The 21265-nt window shown below is 37.0% G+C and overlaps 1 protein-coding gene across 2 annotated transcripts in view; it reads left to right on the top strand.

Moving 5' to 3' along the window:
- Nucleotides 1–21265, top strand: part of Dhc93AB (Dynein heavy chain at 93AB) — a 584738-nt gene that overhangs the window by 487051 nt on the left and 76422 nt on the right. For both annotated transcript variants that reach the window (XM_083127975.1, XM_083127974.1), the window contains 3 exons: nt 844–1014; nt 13017–13165; nt 17182–17349. In XM_083127975.1, coding sequence (XP_082984101.1) covers nt 844–1014; nt 13017–13165; nt 17182–17349 — 488 coding nt within the window. The remainder of the gene's footprint in view (nt 1–843; nt 1015–13016; nt 13166–17181; nt 17350–21265) is intronic.

The following is a 21265-nucleotide window of genomic DNA, read 5'->3' as shown; positions in this document are numbered from 1 at the left end:
CTGACCCACCACCATATTGGAAATCCTGGCATGGAAGCAGTGGTGCTAATGTCACTAGTTTAAGTCACAAGGGTGGCAAGGCTGTTGTTTGAACAGTTGAGGTAGGGGCTGGCAAAGATGCGCATAATTGACATATTTTCCAAGATTTTTGTATTTTGGCACTAGTATATATTGGTGGAACCATCTAGGAGAGAATGAATGAGTACTTTAGAGCAACAGACAAACGATACCAGAATCAGGCCTCTAAATTACAGGCTACAGATATATTAAATTGGTAAAATTATCAGTAATTTTACCAATAAACCAATGTCTACACTCAGTGTAGACTGATTAACCTGTCTTATAATTACATTATATTTTAAAAGTCAAATATATCTGAGGCCTCCCTGATGGCACAGTAGTAGCCTTGTCGCCTTGTAATTAAGGGATCCCAGGTTCGATACCCGGTGGAGGCACATAGTGGTTCGGATCCCTCTTAAACTCTAGGTCCAGTCCCGATTAGCCTTACTGTGCATAAAGTGGACTTAAAACACCAAATAAATAAATAAATCAATCAATCAAATATATCTGCTGTGCTTTTCTTTCTGAAGTCAAACTGTACAGTGAAACTTTGATTTTACATTCTCATATTTTATATTTTCCTGCATTTTACATTTAATCTTTATGATCCTAATAAAGCTACAAAGTAACAGATTTTCCCACATTTTGTTTCTCCACACTGATGACTGAAAAACATAAAATCAAGTTTCCACTATATTAACCTTCATTGCTGAAGTCATTATCCATGTAAAATAAAAATTAATTGTATCACACTGTGAAATAGCTTTTAATTATATTTTCCAGGCATTTAGTGTTGTTTTCCAAAAGGCCATTGAAAAAGCTGACCCAGCAGAAGCAGTGACAGCTAGGGTTTTGAATTTAATTGACTGCATTTCTTACTCTGTCTTCTTGTACACCACACGAGGCCTTTTTGAGTGTGACAAACTTATATTTACAGCACAAATGACTTTCCAGGTTAGTGAGAATAGAACTGTAATCAATTGCATATTAACTGTACCTTTTAATTAAATGTTTGATCATAGGAGTGTGTAATTTTAATATATTCACTTATTTGACACTAAATACTATCTTATGCATTGCACTGGATAATATGTACCTTTTTTTTTCTTTTTTTTTTTTTGTTAATCACGAGATAAACTCATGTTGTAGATCAAATCACAAGTGGTGGCATTTCACAAACTTTACATAAGTATCTTTCGACCCAATCGATCTCTGAGGAGCATAAGACTCTTAACAGATTGTTTCTGACAACTCCATTAGGTTGATGAACACAAATGAGAACTTTGTCACCATTGGTGATTGGCTTATTTTTAATAAAGGGTTGTGGCGAATACTATCATATTATTTGTTACGCTTCAATTTTGCATATACCACTGCTACCAGATATCAAAATTCTCTAAATACAATATTGAAGCATATGATGTTATGGAAGCTGCTACCTTAGTGTTATTATTTCGCCCAGCCCAATATACTACCCTGAACTACGTGGATCGATTTTTGGCTTGCTCCAGGAGACAAAGAACTCAAATCGCCGAGTGCAACAATCCGGGTTAATGCAATCTTATTGAGAAGTGGGGGAATCGTCTAGTTCCCCCTCCCAAGAAAATTACGTACGCCCAAAACAACCCAGATAAATTATCACTTTCGCCCTAGATTATTCTACGTCAACGGCTATTTTGCAAAACAATAATAACTAAGTCTACTCTTTGATTGATTAAAAATTGTACTCAATTTTAACAAGGTTTTATTCAAGAATAGTTTTCCTTTGTAAAAAAATAAGAACAGCGACTTATCAGTACAATAGGTTCAATATCTTAATTTCCCTGGAATATAACAATTCAATGAATATTTACGGCATCAATAGAGTTTACAATTTAATGTCCAGGGGACCTCAAATACCATTTATGCATTCACTCTATCCCTTACTTTCGTCGTTTACTTATTTTTGTTCCTATTCTAAACAGCCTATAATCAACAGCAAAATTAATATATATATATATATATATATATATATATATATATATATATATATATATATATATATATATATACAAATAATGAAGGAGACAGTAAACACTTACCACACGAATAGAAATAATTCAATATTTCGCGATCTGAGTCGCATTTTCAAGAAGGTAGATAAAAGATCGACGACACTGTGAGTAGAGGCACAGAATACTGACCGTAGCGTCTCTACGGTCAGTGTTGCCAGAAACAGTTGAAAGGAAACACGAAATACTTTAGCCAGTGTTTACTGTAAGGTGGGTGGGTAGTTTCGGGGAGGAGAGGAAAGAGTTACTGGTTGGCTAGGTTGAGTCCGGGGGGTATAGTGGCGTGCATGCCTGCTATATAGGCCCTTTCCCATCGCCTGCGGAAAGATGTGTCAGAGCGGGGGGGTAAAAGGTGGATGATGGCAACATGGAAGCAGTTATTGAAGGTGGTGTTATGGCTGTTGGTGTGGATGGCAACTGTGAAATCGGAGTTTTGGGTGGAGGAACGGTGATTATTTATCCTTAGATTCAAGGGGGTGGAGGTTTCGCCTAGGTAGAAGTTGCCGCAGATTTGACAGATGAGGGTGTAAATTAGATTGGATGAGTGGCAGGTGCCCTTAGGGTGAAGGGTGAACTCACCTGCCGCTGTAGGGATCAGGAGGGTGGGGGAGGTGATGAGTATGGGGCAGGTCTTGCATCTGGGTTTGTTGCACCTGTGGGCTGGGGGAAGGGGTGCGGAAGGGGTGGGGGTGTTTCGGACCAAGATGTTTTGGAGGTTGGGGGGGCGACGGAAGACGACCCTAGGTTTTTCCCGAAAGATGTCTCTATTCTCGGGATCACTGTGCAGGATGGGGAGGAGGGAGTGGAGGGTATGTCTGATTTTCGTAATGTGAGGGTGGTATTGGGTGATCAGAGTTGGAGGGTTGGTTTTGGGTTGTTTGGTGCGGTTGTGGGAGTTAGCTCTAGTGATTTGTTTGTTGATGAGGGTGGAGGGGTAGCCACGGTTGGTTAGGGCTTGGTGCAGGCGTAGGTTGTAGTTTTGGCGGGATGAGGGGGATGAGTTGAGGCGCTGGCCTCTGAGGGCAAGGGAAAATGGGATGGCTTTTTTGGTGTGGTAGGGGTGTGAGCTGGAGTAGTGGAGATACTGGAGGTGGTTGGTTGGTTTGATATGTATGGATGTTTCCAAGTGGTCTCCCGCAATGTGGATGTCCACATCGACGAAGGTCACTTGGTCTTTGGAGTGGAACCAGGTGAATTTGAGGATGGTGAACTCATTTAGTCGGTTTAGGAATGTTGTGAGGGAGGGTTCGCCATGTGTCCAGAGGAGAAAAATGTCATCAATGAATCTTAGCCAGAGGAGTGGTTTCAGTTGCTGGGAGTCAAGGAATTCCTGTTCCAGCCTGCCCATGAACAGGTTGGCATAAGAGGGGGCCATGCGGTACCCATAGCTGTGCCACGTATCTGCAGGTAATGTTGGTCACCGAAGCAGAAGTTGTTGCAGGTAAGTACAAGGTTGGCTAGTTGTATCAGGAAGTGAGTGCTGGGATTGTGGGGTTTGGGTCGGCACACACACACACGCATTCAATTCCCCCTCCCAATTCTTCATTCAAATATTAAAACCAAATAAATATAAATAGATACACCCATTTGAAACAAATCCCAACAATCGTGATTACACTATTGAGGTGGTGCTGAAACAAGTCACTAATAGAATTATTTAAAAAAAAAAAAAGGTATACGTAATAATCCAGCCAGTTGCGGAGTGGAGAGACAAAAAAAATATTTATCACTGTTTAATTTCTTTTTTGCAATAAGGAAGTCAACACAAGTTGCTCATTAATTTAGAACTATTAATCTCTTGTTACTAAACAAGTCGTGTACCCGAGTTACAAAAAATGAATTCGACAAAATCCCCATATTGACGTCCTTCCTTCCCCGTTACGCAACATGGCAGAATCCAGATGGCTTGGAAGATATGGCAACTCAAACGTATAACGTCAGTTAAAATGCCATGCCAAATACGCAACGAAGGGGACGTAAAAGGTCGGGCACCTGTTACGCGAACTAGTTGATATACCTGTCGTCTCTCCGCTCTGGCTGGCATCTAATGCTCGTCTATCCTTGGTATCGAGTGTATCGGAACTGTACTGTGTCTGTTTCTCTCTTTCACTCAGTTCCCAACGCTGCTCAGTCGACAAGTATATTTTATTCCTGCGCGAAGTTACGTGACGAGGCAGTGAGCGCCCTCTACCGAGAAAGCTGCGCAACTTGATAATGTTACGTAACTCAGTGACTTATTTGGCGCGTGGCATATTTCACTCTCGTATGTCAAGAGAAGAGTCAAGCTGTGACGGGATGATATTTATATAATGTATATCAACCGTCACAGGGTCTCCACGATGGTTTAGTGTTAATGCCATTGCCTTGTACTCAAAGGGTCCTGGGTTCGATACCCAGTGGAGGCACATTGCACAGTGTGGATCCCACTTTAAACTGTAGGTCCTCTCCTGATTATCCTACCTGTGAATAAAGTGGACTTTAAACAACAAATCAATTCACTGAATTTAAAAAGTAAAATTCAATCCTAATGTAAAAATGGGGTTGCCCAGAAGTCCTAGAAAACCTGGAAAGTCAGGGACGTCAAGAATAAAAAAGTCATGTAACATTCTTACAAAATTTTGTAACAATTTTATTAACACCTGAAAAAGCCAGGAAAATTAAATCTACAAGGGAGAGTAAAATGAAAACTTTAAATGTCTGACAAAAATTACAGGACAAAATGTAAACAGCTCAAATTTACATGAGGTACTTACAAAACGACCTGAAGCCTGCAACACTGATTAAGTGAGCTTCACAACACCATTTTTGTCATTTTAAATATGGTTCCTCCTGCATGCACATGCACCAGTGAAGAGCAGTGGTTCCTTGCCCTCTGGAAGCCTAAAACGTATAGACATTCTATGGCAAATGAAAATTCAATTTCACTCTGCATGGTTACCATGCTAGCTAATTTACAAATAGAGGAGGAAATTTGACAGTAGCATCAGTCTGGGTGGGAAAACTTTCGTAGTAGCTTATAAGTGATTACACATAGATTCCAAATATTCTTCTTCTTGAGGTATACAGGCATTAACTCAGACTTAAAAATATATGTGGATCAGCAATGGGTCTATGCTAAAATACAGCGAACTTGTGCAACTTTACATGCAGAAATCTACTAGTTAGGAAACAAAAAACAAATTAAGGTTTTTATTTGACTGCCCCTCGTATTTAAAAAACAAAAACAAATTAAGGTTTTCATTTGACTGCCCCTTGTATTTAGAAAACAAAAACAAATTAAGGTTTTTATTTGACTGCTCCTTGTATTTAGAACACAAAAAAAACAAATTAAGGTTTTTATTTGACTGCCCCTCATATTTAAAAAACAAAAACAATTAAGGTTTTAATTTGACTGCCCCTCGTATTTAAAAAACAAAAACAATTAAGGTTTTCATTTGACTGCCCCTCATATTTAAAAAACAAAAACAAATTAAGATTTTCATTTGACTGCCCCTTGTATTTAGAAAACAAAAACAAATTAAGGTTTTTATTTGACTGCTCCTCGTATTTAAAAAAACAAAAAGAAATTAAGGTTTTCATTTGACTGCCCCTCGTATTCAAAAAAACAAAAACAAATTAAAGTTTTCATTTGACTGCCCCTTGTATTTAGAAAACAAAAACAATTAAGGTTTTTATTTGACTGCCCCTTGTATTTAAATAACAGAAACAAATTAAGGTTTTCATTTGACTGCCCCTCATATTTAAAAAACAAAAACAAATTAAGGTTTTCATTTGACTGCCCCTTGTATTTAGAAAACAAAAACAAATTAAGGTTTTTATTTGACTGCTCCTCGTATTTAAAAAACAAAAACAAATTAAGGTTTTCATTTGACTGCCCCTCCTATTCAAAAAAACAAAAACAAATTAAAGTTTTCATTTGACTGCCCCTTGTATTTAGAAAACAAAAACAATTAAGGTTTTTATTTGACTGGCCCTTGTATTTAAATAACAGAAACAAATTAAGGTTTTCATTTTACTGCCCCTCGTATTTAAAAAACAAAAAAAACAAATTAAGGTTTAAATTTGACTGCCCCTCATATTTAAAAAAAAAAATTAAGGTTTTCATTTGACTGCCCCTCGAATTTTATTGCTTGCTAGGAAAGGAAGATCTGAAAACACATTTCAATATTGTCCTCAACAATCATCTTGACAAAAGACATTTTATACGAAATGTATTCTTACATTATAATTTGTGTTCATTTATTTTCAGCATTGTTCAATGAACTTTATTAAGCCATAACTTTGGACATATGTTTTTTGTCACATGGCTTTGAATATGAGGTGTTTTCTACCCTGTGCTGCTGCTGCTATAACTAACTAACTCTCTAGCCTTCTTAAACCCGAAGGTTCATGGCTGCAGCAACACAGGCCTTCCATCTGTCCCTATCTTGAGCAAGATCTATATACTGTTTTCCATCCCTACCGATTTCCCTTAGGTCCATCTCGACGTTGTCCCTCCATCTTCGTCTTGGCCTTCCTACTGGTCTCTTACCATCAGGTTTCCCAACAAGAATCCTGAAAACTCCTCTTTCCTCTCCCATTCGTGCCACATGGCCTGCCCACCTAAGTCTTCTTGATTTAATTATTCTAATAATGTCTGGACATGAATACAAATTATGTAGTTCTAAATTATGTAACCTTCTCCACTCACCTGTCTCCTCATCCCTTTTAGGTCCAAATATTTTCCTAAGGATCCTATTTTCAAATACTCTCAATTTATGTTCCTCTTTCAATGTAAGGGACCAAGTTTCACACCCATATAATACTACAGGCAAAATTACGGTTTTGTATATTTTAACTTTTAGATTCTTAGATATTAAACGAGAAGACAAAAGTTTATGAAGAGAGAAGTAACATGCATTTCCTGAATTAAGCCTACTTTTTATTTCCTCTTTAATATAATTTTCATTTGTTAATATTACTCCTAAGTATTTGAATTTGGAAACTGTTTCAAACGAGTTGTTATCAATAATTAGATTTTGATTATTACCTAACACTTGGTTTTGGCCTGTAAGCATATATTTAGTTTTCTCTTTGTTAACATCCAAACCTATCTCTTTAGCAGTTTTGAAAAATATTTTAGCATTATTCTTAATTGTATTCACATCATCCCCCAGTAAGTCTACATCATCTGCATATGCTAACAACTGAGTCACACCATTTAATTTTAGTCCTTCTTTAGTTTCGTTTACCTTCCTAACAGCATATTCTAAGGCAAAATTAAAGAGCAATGGAGATAATGCATTTATGCTGCTGCTATAAAAAAAAGAAGAAAAAAAAAGAAGGAAGGTGTCATTTTCAATCTAGGATCATTGTTGGAACCCGAGTGATTTTGGAACCAAATTTATTAATATTTGAACATTAAAACATAAAACATAAACATAATTACTTTTATGGAAATTAAAACTTTAATAACCACAAGACTTTTATTTTTGCAAATTCCTGAACACTGCCCTGCTGGTAATGTCTATTGGTTCCAATTGAAATTTCAATTGATTTGAATTGGTTTCCTTCCACCTGGAATGAATTGAATTCAATTAGATGCCCAATAAAGGTAGTGGGATGAATTGGGTTCAGTCTGAATCTCAACTGAAACCAGTTCAAAATACAGGACAATTTCTTATTGATAAATTGTATCAATTGTAAGTTGGAAGCAATTGTTTTCAATTGTAAAAACAATTAGAAATTTCATTATATTGTAACATTTGTTATTAAACATGTAATAGGGCATTCCAGCATTACATGTGTGATATTTTACACACAGGCAAAATTTAACATTCTAGACATGTGATTTGATTATCATATTTATAATGAACTGATTTCATGGAATTATGGTGTCTGCTAACAAATGAAAAAAAAACTTTAGTATGATGACATTAGTTGAATGCATGAAAAGCATTAACAAAAGTGCATTATCTGTGTGATGATTTAAAAATGTAGTAAATTGTGACTTCATTTGTCTGCGAAGCATATAAGCTGCAGATGCAATTAACTTTTATTGGTGAAATGTCACGAAAATCTAAACCTTAATTCAATTAAAACAATAATAATTTCCATATTAATTCATTTTGTTATTTACATGGAGTAGGACTACTTTTCGTAGAATGTCTCAAATAGGGTCTCATAAAGTAACCTTGAACAAAATAGGGATAACGAATTATGCATAAAGTGACATTAAAAGGAACACAAATGTTACAAAAATTATATTTAATATTTTAAACAGAGTTTACTTATTATGGCAAATCTATATACCAGGTGGGGCACCTAAAAGTACCACCAGAAATATTTTGTGAACAACAATAAATATTGAAAAACTGCTTTCGCAGATATATAGGTATGAGAGGGGCTCATGAAATTAGTGGACACAATATGTTCAACTACATAAGGAAATATGGTTTTCAACACAATCTTAGTTTTTTTAAATGGAAACCCCATTTTATTTTTTAGCTCATTTGAAAGTACGGAAAAATCATTAAGAATGGCATTTGTTACATTGTAATGCATCAAATAGTTCTCAAGTAATTGTAACGTGAAGTTGAGCGTGAATGCACATCTCCACTATGACTGTTGGCAGAGCTGAGCTTAAATACAGCCCGCATGCTTGTGCTGCATTTTTCCTACACTCGCCAGAGATAAGTATCATCCCGGCCTTTTCAGAGTTTGAAAATACTATTTTCTCAGCAACATTTCTGATGTAAATACACTATAAAACGTCTGGTTAATCAGTGTACTTTGTTACGTCCTTGCTTGATTTGATAAATTTGATAAATCCATTTGAATGAAAGAAAGAAAGGAAAATATATAAGATGCAAAGTTTAATAGTTGAAAACTTAAAGATTTGTCATGATGAAACGAGAAAATTTGATTGTTCCGATGTACTAAAAATTATGACGTAAATGAATGAACATCAATTAAGAATTAGAAAGACGTTAATGTACTAACATTTATGTATGTAACTGATGGCGGATTGTTTAAATATACTTTTTAATTAACAAATATTTGTTAACTCCGAAAGATGTATCAGAACCTTTTAGATAATTTGTCAAAGCTTACTCATGTATAAACTACACATTTTATTGTAACCCACAGTTGGAACATAACAACTTTCCTAAGCACAACGCATAGTTTGAAGAAGAGTAACACAATTGTTACGATACCCGAGTGATGTCAAAAGGGGGATATGTATGTTATGACATACGAATCAACTTGTGAGAATGTTTGTTTCAAGCGTCAACTTCATGCTTCAATTCCTTGAGAACTACTTTGCGTATTACAATGTATCAAACATCATTCTTAATTAATTTTTTCGTGCTTTCAAATGAGATGAAAATAAAATGGGGTTTCCATTTTAAAGAAACTAAGTTTGTATTGAAAACCATATTTGCTTACGTAGTTGAACGTATTGTGTCCACTAATTTCATGAGCCCCTCTCATACTTATATATCTGAGAAAGCAGTTTTTCAATAATTTTTGTTGTTCACGAAATATTTCCGGTGGTACTTTTAGGTGCCCCACCCAGTATATAAGAATGGATGTATGTGTGTATGTGTGTTTGTACCAGCATAACTCTCGAGCACCTGGAGCGATTTCAACCAAACTTGGTACGCATATGACTTGCAATCAGGAAAGAAATACTGTGGGGAATCATTTATAATCCTTCAATGTAATCTAGTGCTGCCGTGTGAACACGTTTCCAAACATCTGGCAGTCGTTGGATGCCATTGATAGCTCCTGTTCGTTCAAGTGTGCACGGAGACCACCCTGGAAAATGGAAATTATGCTCGGGATGTCTGTAAAGCATTTCCCCCTGAGCCGTTCCTTCATCTTGGAAAGCAAATCAAAGTCACAGGTTCTCCAGCAATCTGCGAAGTGCATCAATGTGGTGTGGATCTGTTGCCATTCGAGGATTCCCGCCACCATGTTCTTTCACGGCTGATTCACGACTACTTTCAAATGTCTTAACCCATCTGTCAACGGTACAATATGTTAAAGCATGGTCCCCACATGCTTCGCGTAAGCCCTTGTGAATTTGCCGTGCATTCCATCATGTGCAACCTAAAATTTGATGAATATTCACTGTTCTTCATGCGTGAACACTTCACTTTAAGTACCACACAACGGTACAATTTAGCACCCAACACCTACACACGATCCATAGTACAAGACTAAACAAAACTCGATCGTCTTTTGTCTCAGCGACACCTGACAAGCATATACCAACAGTGTTGCCACTACAAGAAAAATGGCCCTCGTACTTAGTGGTGCTGCTGTTAGAATTAGTCAGTAATAGTATTGTGTTGGGTGATTGATAATGGAATTCAACAAGCTTGTGTAGTATCTACTCCATGTTTGGTTAATTTGAATAGCATGGAAAATGAAAGATTCAGCATTTAATTATTACTATCCTGAAACATTATAGAATGATCTTGAAAGTTATGTAAAAGTGGCTGAAATGTCCAAGAATTTGGGTAGACAAAATGTGTAGGAACCTTGAGAAATCATTTTCATTTTTAGAATTGTGTCAGCATCAACAGTGCGGTTGTGTTCAAATCTCTTTAGATATGTTTTGTTCATTTCTGCTTGTCTACCTTAATTGCAACAATAGAATAAATGGTGCATTTCTGAAGTAGATGAAGGGACAAATGCAATGAAACATCCATGTGTCACCCAGGATTCAAACCTAGGACTTTGTGTGCTGCATTACACATATTTTAATAAAGTTGCAGATTTACTGACCTTCCACATCTTATGAACTTCAACCATTTTTAAAGTCATCTGTTCCATTGAATTCAGCATGATACTCAGGTGATACGAGGGTCACTATTTATATTTTGAGCCTAACAATGAAAAAACAGGAATTTGGCATTGAAAACTGCTTTATTGTTTTTCGAAGTATTCTCCTTTATGGTCAATACACTTTTGCATTCGTTCGAACCATTTGTCAAAGCAGTTTTTCCAATCTTCTTGAGACACCTCCATAATATGGTTTTTGAACGCATGAACGGCGTCTTCCGCCGACGAAAATCGTTGTCCACGCAATTTTTTATTGACATTCGGGAACAAGAAGAAGTCATTGGGTGCCAAATCAGAACTGTACGGCGGATGACCCATCAATTCGATTTTTTGACTGTTCATAAAGTCGGTTGTTAGACGAGATGTGTGACAGCTGGCATTGTGTTGATGAAGAATGATCCGACGGCGTTTGTTTGTTTTCCGTATTTGACCGAAGACCTCTGGCAAACAAATTGTTGTGTACCATTCAGAGTTGACCGTTCTACGTTCCTCTAAAGGCACAGTTGCCACATGACCACTTTTCCCGAAAAAAACAGGCGACCATTTGTTTCGTTGTGCTTCGAGCACGAACAACTTTTGTTGGATTGGGTTCATCTTGAAACACCCATACAGTCGACTGCTGTTTACGTTCCAGCTCATATGCGTATATCCATGATTCGTCACCTGTTACAATCTTATATACGTCTTTTGAAGCACCACGATTGTATTTATTGAGCATTTGTTTGCACCAATTGACGCGAGCGTCTTTTTGAGTTTTTGTCAAATTGTGTGGGATCCAACGAGAACATACCTTTCTCACAGCTAAATGATCATGTAATATTTTATATATGCTGGTGGAACTAATGCCTATGGTTGCCTCAATCTCACAGTATGTCACATGACGATCTTGCAGTATTAGGTTTTGCACAGCATCAATATTTTCTTGAACAACAACTGATTTTGGACGACCTTCGCGAATCTCGTCGGTGAGCGAATGGCAGCCACGATTAAATTCGTTATACCAGCGTTTCACAGTGGCAAAGGATGGGGCTTCATCGCCAAATGTGGAAGTAAGTTGATCGATGCACTCTTGTCTTGATAATCCACATCGAAAATCGTAAAAAATCATTGCACGAAAATGTTCACGAGTTAATTCCATTTTATTGTTGTCGCGCAATCTCCTAGGCAACATAAACATCACAAATGAAGCTATTGACAAAACATTTGAAGTACGTTATGGTCAATAATGCCAGACGATTTCGTGCAAACGTCAAATCGCACCTACCTTCAATCAGTGTAGCCAAGGCTCAAAATATAAATAGTGACCCTCGTAGCATATTCAGTGCTCACGCACCTGGAAATCCTGAAACATTTTTAAAATGTGCAAAAGTAAGTTGATTTTAAATATAATTGTTGTTACTTGCAGTGGATATGGATTTTTCATGTTAAATAAGTTGAAACTTCATAAAATGACTGGAATTTTATTGGGATATTCATGGAAAGCCTTGAAAAGTAATTGAATTTGTTTTAGAAAACGAGAGGACACCTGATTTTGAAAATTACTCTTTTCACTTTATTCATAAAACTGTCAGATAAGCTAAACATTAGTTGAGGATAGACAGATAAACTAAACATTAGTTTAGGACAGATATAGAATTTGTCGCCAATATCAATATAGTACTGATATAAAATGTACCCGCACTAATAGCTGATATTCTACTGATACAATATAAAATTTCAAATGTTTCTTGAAGAATATAAATGGTTATGTGACTGCAATGGATTTTGCTTTGATATAAGAATGCATTTATACATTTACTTTACAAAGTTGGAGTATACGAGTTAGATATGTTAATAAGCATAACAGTAATAACAAAATGGTGGATCCTATATTGACCAATACAGCTAGAGTAGTGATGAATTTGTCTCATTACTACTAGATGTACGTGAAACATTGAAACTGCATTTGCATTTGTAATTTAATTATGCAATTTATTCCTCTCCATATCTAGTGCATGCATCTTACTTTTTTGCCTACAACTTTGTTTTATTACTGTGAGTACATACCTGATGACCTCAATGTTTCCTTTGCAGGTACTCTTAATGGCAAAGGAAATTGTGTCCACTGAGCTAGATTTTCTTCTTCGGTTTCCAGTAACACCTCACATGACAAGTCCTGTTGAATTCCTGTCTAACAGCAGCTGGGGTGCAATTAAAAGCTTGTCTGCCATGGATGATTTCAGGTGAGCTTCATTTGTGATTAAGTTGGCAAAACATTATTCATCTGGTAGTGTACTCGTACAGGGTGCTACCATATAACATTGACACACTTTCATAGCATGGTAAACATTTCGTTTGATGTAATTTTGCTCTTCGAGGCCTCATTTCATCCTTAGTACACTATCTGATCACAAGTATCTGGACACCAACCAAAAACAATAATTACGCTTTACCCAAGACACACTTCCCACTACTAGACATTAGTATGGGGTGAGTCTACAGTTTGCCTTGTTCACAGCCCGTACTCTATCAGGGACCTTTCCCCAGGTATCTATACATTTCTGGAAGAATGACAGCCCATTCTTCCTGAAGAACTGTAGCTAAAGCAGGTACTGATGTGGGACGTTAGGGTGTGAGAAATCCCACTAGTGTTCTATAAGTTTCAGATCTGGACTTGGGAAGGCCAGTCCACTTCGAAACATGGTTGTCCACAAACCATTCACGCACAGTCCTCGCTTTATAATAGGCAGAATTGTCATTCTGCTGTAGACAATATGCATCATGGCAGACTGGACCTCCAACATAGGAAGTACACAACTGATCAGGGTTTCCTTGCATACTGTCACATTGAGAATGAGGGCAGTGTTACAAGTGGACTTAGTCCATTCCAGGAAAATCATCCACACACCATAATACCATCTCTTACAAACTTTGCTGTAGGCATGACACATTGGCTTACACCACATCTAAACCTACTATCTGACAGCCACGTGGTATAGTGTATTCCATCACTCCAAATCACACATTTCCAGTGCTCCATTGTCCTGTGGCATTGGTCTTTACACCAATTTAGGCAGCACTTTACATTGACATTGAAAATGTTTGGTTTATGGTCACCTGCTCGGCTGTGATATCCTTTCCTTTCAGCTATCGACACACAGTCATGGTGCTGGCTATGCTCTTAGTAGCAGTGTGGAACTCATGGGTGATTGTTTTCAACAAAGACTGGTGCTTTTCACAAACCACTCTCTTTCACTCTTGATGCTCCTAGTCTCTCAGTATATGCGACTTACCTGGTTGTGATTTTGTTGTGGCTGCTCCTTCACGATCACATCACTAACAGTCAATTTTAGCAAACACACAACGGTTGAAATGTCACTATTCATCTTAGCGACCCCAAAAACTATGGATTCTATACTAATATCAGTCGTTTTACATGTCACCCCCTTCCCACCCCCACCCCTAGTGGTGCCAGAGGTGTCTTGGAGTTGAACGGCATTGGAAGTGCCACTATTCGTTTTACTGACCCCAAAAACTATGGATTCCACACTAATATCTGTCGTTTTCGATTTTTTTTTACATTTCACCCCCTTCCCATTTCCACCCCTAGGGTGCTGGGTGTCTTACCCCCGCAGTATTTCTTTCCATATTGCAAGTGATATGTGTACCAAGTTTGGTTGAAATCGCTCCAGGTGTTCGAGAGTTATGCCGGAACAAACATACATACACACACACACACACAAATGCATCCATTTTATATATATATATATATATATATATATACCGTCTATTTCTCCTCACACCAATGATGCTGTGAAATTAGCGAAAATTTTGAATTTTTCTACTGTCCGGTGAGTGTTTCTTTTTACCTTCTTTGATTTTTACTAAGCCCTTTTGGCCCTCCTTGCTTTTATCCATTATATATATATATATATATATTTATCTGTGATGTATGACATCATGTACACAGACTTAAAAATTGCCAACTTTTGAAGGCTTGTATCTTCGAAATGAGACCTTAAGGAGCAAAATATTAACAAAAGTTCAATTTTCAAATGTTAAAAGTAATAAAATATTAACGAACAGCTCCATCGCCACTGTTTTCTTATAATAAATACAAATATACCGGTAAGTTAGGCATAATAGATGGTAGGATTTATCAGTATGATGTAACGAGAGTAAGAATTTTTTGGAAAATAACTCTGGTAAGAAGACAAAGTTAAGCAATTTACAGTAGTATGCTGTTTATATTAAGTTGAGAATCAGATTTTTTAAAATACATTTCTAATGACAAAACCAGTTTAACAGCTGATTACCAAGAACTTTGGAGCAGTGTGTTGCAAATTTCTTGCATGGAGTTTTCATTATATTTTAATCCTAAATGGTGATGAAAGCACCTCCACACAGTAATACGAGGGTCACTATTCATATTTTGAGCCTAACAATGAAGAAACAGGAATTTGGCATTGAAAACTGCTTTATTGTTTTTCGAAGTATTCTCCTTTATGGTCAATACACTTTTGCATTCGTTCGAACCATTTGTCAAAGCAGTTTTTCCAATCTTCTTGAGACACCTCCATAATATGGTTTTTGAACGCATCAACGGCATCTTCCGCCGACGAAAATCGTTGTCCATGCAATTTATTCTTGACATTCGGGAACAAGAAGTAGTCATTGGGTGCCAAATCAGGACTGTACGGCGGATGACCCATCAATTCGATTTTTTGACTGTTCATAAAGTCGGTTGTTAGACGAGATGTGTGACAGCTGGCATTGTCTTGAAGAAGAATGATCCGACAGCATTTGTTTGTTTTCCGTCTTTGACCGAAGACCTCTGGCAAACAACTTGTTGTGTACCATTCAGAGTTGACCGTTCTACGTTCCTCTAAAGGCACAGGTGCCACATGACCAGTTTTCCCGAAAAAACAGCGACCATTTGTTTTGATGTGCTTCGAGCGCGAACAACTTTTGTTGGATTGGGTTCATGTTGAAACACCCATACAGTCGACTGCTGTTTACGTTCCGGCTCATATGCATATATCCATGATTCGTCACCTGTTACAATCTTATATACGTCTTTTGGAGCACCACGATTGTATTTATTGAGCATTTGTTTGCACCAATTGACGCGAGCGTCTTTATGAGTTTTAGTCAAATTGTGTGGGATCCAACGAGAACATACCTTTCTCACAGCTAAATGATCATGTAATATTTTATATATGCTGGTGGAACTAATGCCTATGGTTGCCTCAATCTCACAGTCACATGACGATCTTGCAGTATTAGGTTTTGCACAGCATCAATGTTTTCTTGAACAACAACTGATTTTGGACGACCTTCGCGAATCTCGTCGGTGAGCAAATGACGGCCACGATTAAATTCGTTATACCAGCGTTTCACAGTGGCAAAGGGTGGGGCTTCATCGCCAAATGTGGAAGTAAGTTGATCGATGCACTCTTGTCTTGATAATCCACATCGAAAATCGTAAAAAATCATTGCACGAAAATGTTCACGAGTTAATTCCATTTTATTGTTGTTGCGCAATCTCCAAGGCAACATAAACAACACAAGTGTAGCTATTGACAAAACATTTGAAGTACGTTATGGTCAATAATGCCAGACGATTCCGTGCAAACGTCAAATCGCGCCTAACTTCAATCAGTGTTGCCAAGGCTCAAAATATAAATAGTGACCCTCGTAACATGCTCATTATTTTTAAAACAAGTTTCTACGGAAAATGCACAGTGCTCTGCTAAACACAGTGTCCTGAATTTGATTGACACAACTATCACAATGTTTCTTTTCTGAGTAAGTCCATACGATGATACCGTATTACATGACTTAAATCCTGCTGTGAATTTTGCACATACCTTTTTAAGGCTTAACAATTTTCATAGTATTTTCTAGCAAGCTATGATTTGTTCATTGTATTACTGTTTAAACCAGGGGTGCCAGAACTTTTTTTTATACAGTGCCATTGGTCGTGGGCCATATTACATTATACTTGCATTAAAGATAATGCAGAAGATACTGATTTTATTTTAGCTAGTATTAATGTGAGCCACATGAAAAGCCACTGCAGGCTTGTTGTGACCTGTGGGCCACAGTTCTGGCAGCCCTGGTTTAAATATACAGAAAAGTATACTTACTTTCATAACTTGTTACCTCAATAAAGTAACTGTTACTTCTTAACACTAATACACATGTACATACTAGAGGCATTATTTGTATCAGTAGTGTCAAAAGCTTTGTCCCGCAGGAATTTGGACAGGGACATAGAAAGTTCTGCAAAGCGATGGAAGAAATTTGTGGAGTCAGAATGCCCTGAGAAGGAGAAATTTCCTCAAGAGTGGAAGAACAAAACTTCGATACAGAGACTTTGCATGATGAGAGCTCTCAGGCCAGATAGAATGACATATGCTATAAAGTAAGTGTAATGGTTAATGTTATAAAAGTAGTTTATAATACAGAGCATTCGAAAAGTCGCCTCATACAAAGTTTGAGAATTTATTGCTTATAATTTATAGAACTTGTCAATGTAATGAATACATGCATTTGTTAACTATACCTTGAAATACACAAAAAATAATTTGTAAACTAAATGTGAGTACTACTGCAATCTCTGAGGTCAATAACAAACACACTGACAAGGTGGCAAACCACTTTCTGCACATTGAAATACACAAAAAGAATATTGAAACTAAATTTGAAACAATCGTTCATTGCGGTTTTACCTGGTGCCAGATCATCGGGAAATAGACTTTTCCATTTCTCCACACATCTTTCACATGACATACTCAAAATATGTTTCCAACATAGCGATTCGCCGTGTGCGCGTAAACCTGAGATGTGGAGCAACGCAGCAACAGAACACAACTGATGCATCTCAGTGGGTAATAAACTTTAAGATAACCTGCAGACTTCTGGCATGGAAATTCCATGCTTTGGTTCTGTGTTTGCCTGTAGTGGTTTCAATAGAAGCAGACAACAGAAGTTCTGTTGCCACGTTTCTCTGCATCTCAGTGGGCGATGTGCTTAAAAGGAATTGCTGACAAACTGTGATTGTACGACTCACACCGAGGACTATAACAGCAGCACTGCTCTAAATGTAACATAAACTTGTTCTTCAAGGTCATACCGATCCCTCCTGGCAGGCTTGCCAACTCATCCAGATGAAGGTCTTCGTAGCTTTTTTTTAAAGTATGAGTGCAGGGACTTTTCGAATGCACTGTACAATGAAGTATTTTGTTCTCTATCTTGTTCATTCTTTCCATTTTGGTTTTAATTGTATGATAAATAAAATTTCCAACAAGCCCATGATGGAGAAAAGAAAACCAGGTAAAGTATTGGACCTGGTAGACCACTGTTTACTCCTAAAAAAGGGTCATTCCACATCAGATCGACCAGGGCCATGGTTTTTTGATTTGGATGAAATTAGGCATGAAGGTTCAATCATGTCTGGAAGGCTTTGATTCCAAATATTAGCTTCCTCCAAGAAATAGTTCTAGAGTTATAACCTGTTGAAGAAGGTGGTGGGCAACAGAAAATGTGACATATGATAAATTAGTCTCAGAGCTAACTTCAGGACTAAAAACTTTGGAACTATTGATCACAGCCTAGTGATATTAACACACCAAACAAACCTTCCACCAAGGAACACGTATATTGCATCAAAATACCCTTAGCTTGTTTACGTTAGCAAATAAAATACCCCAAAATATGCCTTAAAAAACCTTACGTGTCAAAAAATGCATATTTTGTGTGCCTGCTGTTACAATTGTAATCCAACCAGGAAGGTGGCATTAATTTTTCTAGTAACCCTGATGTGAGCTCATTATGCACACATTATGTTGTCTACATACATATCACTCAATCCATATTATATGTGGTTGAATATGCAAGAAATTGAAAAATCACTAGAAAATGGTGAATTTTTAAAATGGTGTAGCACAAAAGGGACAAGAGATATCCAAGCCAAGTTGCATACACTACATAACTAGACCTTCCTCTAATGTGTGTCAAAATTTCAACTTGTTATTGCAAGGCCCTAGTGCACGGTAAAGGTAGATCCTTAAACGCCCAGCACGTTTTCAGTGGGAAGTTTAAAATTGCGCAAGGTTTTAAATGAAGATTTATATCTCCGTAACTACGAATGCTATAGTTACGAATTATAGCTTGTTTCTTTCAGTATAGTCTCAGCTACATGCCTATTGTTGAAAAGATCCAATTTACACTAACCAAATAGAAGAAGACGAAAGTCTTTACAAAATTTGAAATTCGTCGGGCCCCCACGTAGGCAACGCTAGGACGTGAGGATTCAAAACAGTTCCTGCATATTGCATAATATGTATTTCATTCTGTAGCAAAAATTGTGCACTTACTGATGATATTTTCGTAGAAAAATATTTTCTAATATAAAAGCCGTGCATTTAAACAGGAAATTCAAAATTCCAAACATTGTTATCTCAGAAACTATGAATCCTAGAGTTAAAGCTTATATCTCGTTTTCTTTCGTACACACTAGACAATACGCCCATGGTTGAATAATCTAAATTTTCATTTATCAAGTAGAAGAAGAAGACGAAAGTGAAATAAAACTATATTTTTACGAAATTTAAATTTCATCAGGCCCCCACATAGACAATGCCGGAACATGGTGGTTTAAAATGGAACCTCCATATTGCCAGATATGTGTTTCATTCTCGTGGCAAGAATTGTGGACTTGCTTTTGATACTTTCGGAGAAAAAATATAATTTTTAATGTGAAAGCATTAATTTTTTTTACAGGGCAAATTTGCACTCCCCCCCCCCACAAATATATTCAGAATCAAATTGAACTTTACTAAATACTAATAGGATGCTTAAGGCTCTTTGTGTAGCACTCAAGACATGTACCTCTTAACATTGCCTGAGTCGCAGTATGCTCCAAAAGACAAAGAAACCAAATGTGACATATTTCACATCTCGGCGGTTATGGTTTAAAAACATGTATTGGAACAGATGATCACATTCTTGTAACAACCACAAAATTGGGAAGTAACCTTGCAAAAAATCACTAGAAAGGAAGTAGACGATTATTTACAGTTCTTTAGACATACACTAACAGGATGAATTGACTATCATAGGACACCCTTTCATTTCAGAAATGGAATGAATAATTAAATATCGGAGTACCACAGTACCTCCGACAATATGGAGGTTCCATTTTAAACCCCGTTCCAGTGTTGCCTACGTGGGGGCCTGATGAAATTTAAATTTCATAAAAATATAGTTTTATTTAACTTTCATCTTCTTCTTCTACTTGATAAATGAAAATTGAGTTTATTAGACTACGAGATATAAGTTTTAACCTTAGGATTCATAATTTCCGAGACAACAATTTTTGGAATTTTGAATTTCCCGTTAAAATGCATGGCTTTTATGTTAGAAAGTAACTTTCTACGAAAGTGTCATCAGTAAGTGCACAATTCTTGCTACAAGAATGAAATACATATTATGCAATATGCAGGAACTGTTTTGAACCCTCACGTCCTAGCATTGCCTACGTGGGGGCCCAACGAAATTGAAATTTTGTAAAGACTTTCGTCTTCTTCTATTTGGTTTTCAACAATAGGCATGTAGCTAAGACTGTACTGAAATAAACAAGCTCGTAGTTACGGGATATAAATCTTCATTTAAAACCTTGCGCAATTTTAAACTTCCCACTGAAAACGTGCTGGGTGTTTAAGGGTCTACCTTTACTGTGCACTAGGGCCTTGCAATAACAAGTTGAAATTTTGACACACATTAGAGGAAGATCTAGTTATGTAGTGTATGCAACTTGGCTTGGATATCTCTTGTCCCTTTTGTGCTACACCATTTTAAAAATTCACCATTTTCTGGTGATTTTTCAATTTCTTGCATATTCAACCACATATAATATGGATTGGGTGATATGCATGTAGACAACATAATGTGTGCATACTGAGCTCACATCAGGGTTACTAGAAAAATTAATGCCACCTTCCTGGTTGGATTACAGTTGTAACAGCAGGCACACAAAATATGCATTTTTTGACAAGTAAGGTTTTTTAAGGCATATTTTGGGGTATTTTATTTGCTAACGTAAACAAGCTGAGGGTATTTTGATGCAATACACGTGTTCCTTGGTGGAAGGTTTGTTTGGTGTGTTAATATCACTAGGCTGTGATCAATAGTTCCAAAGTTTTTGAGTCCTGAAGTTAGCTCTGATGCTCATTTCTCATATTTGGATCACATTTTCTGTTCTGCACCACCTTCTTCAACAGGCTATAACTCTAGAACTATTTCTCCTAGGAAGCTAATATTTGGAATCAAAGCCTTCC

Source organism: Lepisma saccharinum, chromosome 9, assembly GCF_977018435.1.
Source record: "Lepisma saccharinum chromosome 9, izLepSacc3.1, whole genome shotgun sequence".
In the NCBI taxonomy this organism is placed as follows: domain Eukaryota; kingdom Metazoa; phylum Arthropoda; class Insecta; order Zygentoma; family Lepismatidae; genus Lepisma; species Lepisma saccharinum.
This window is presented reverse-complemented; position numbering and strand designations above follow the sequence as displayed.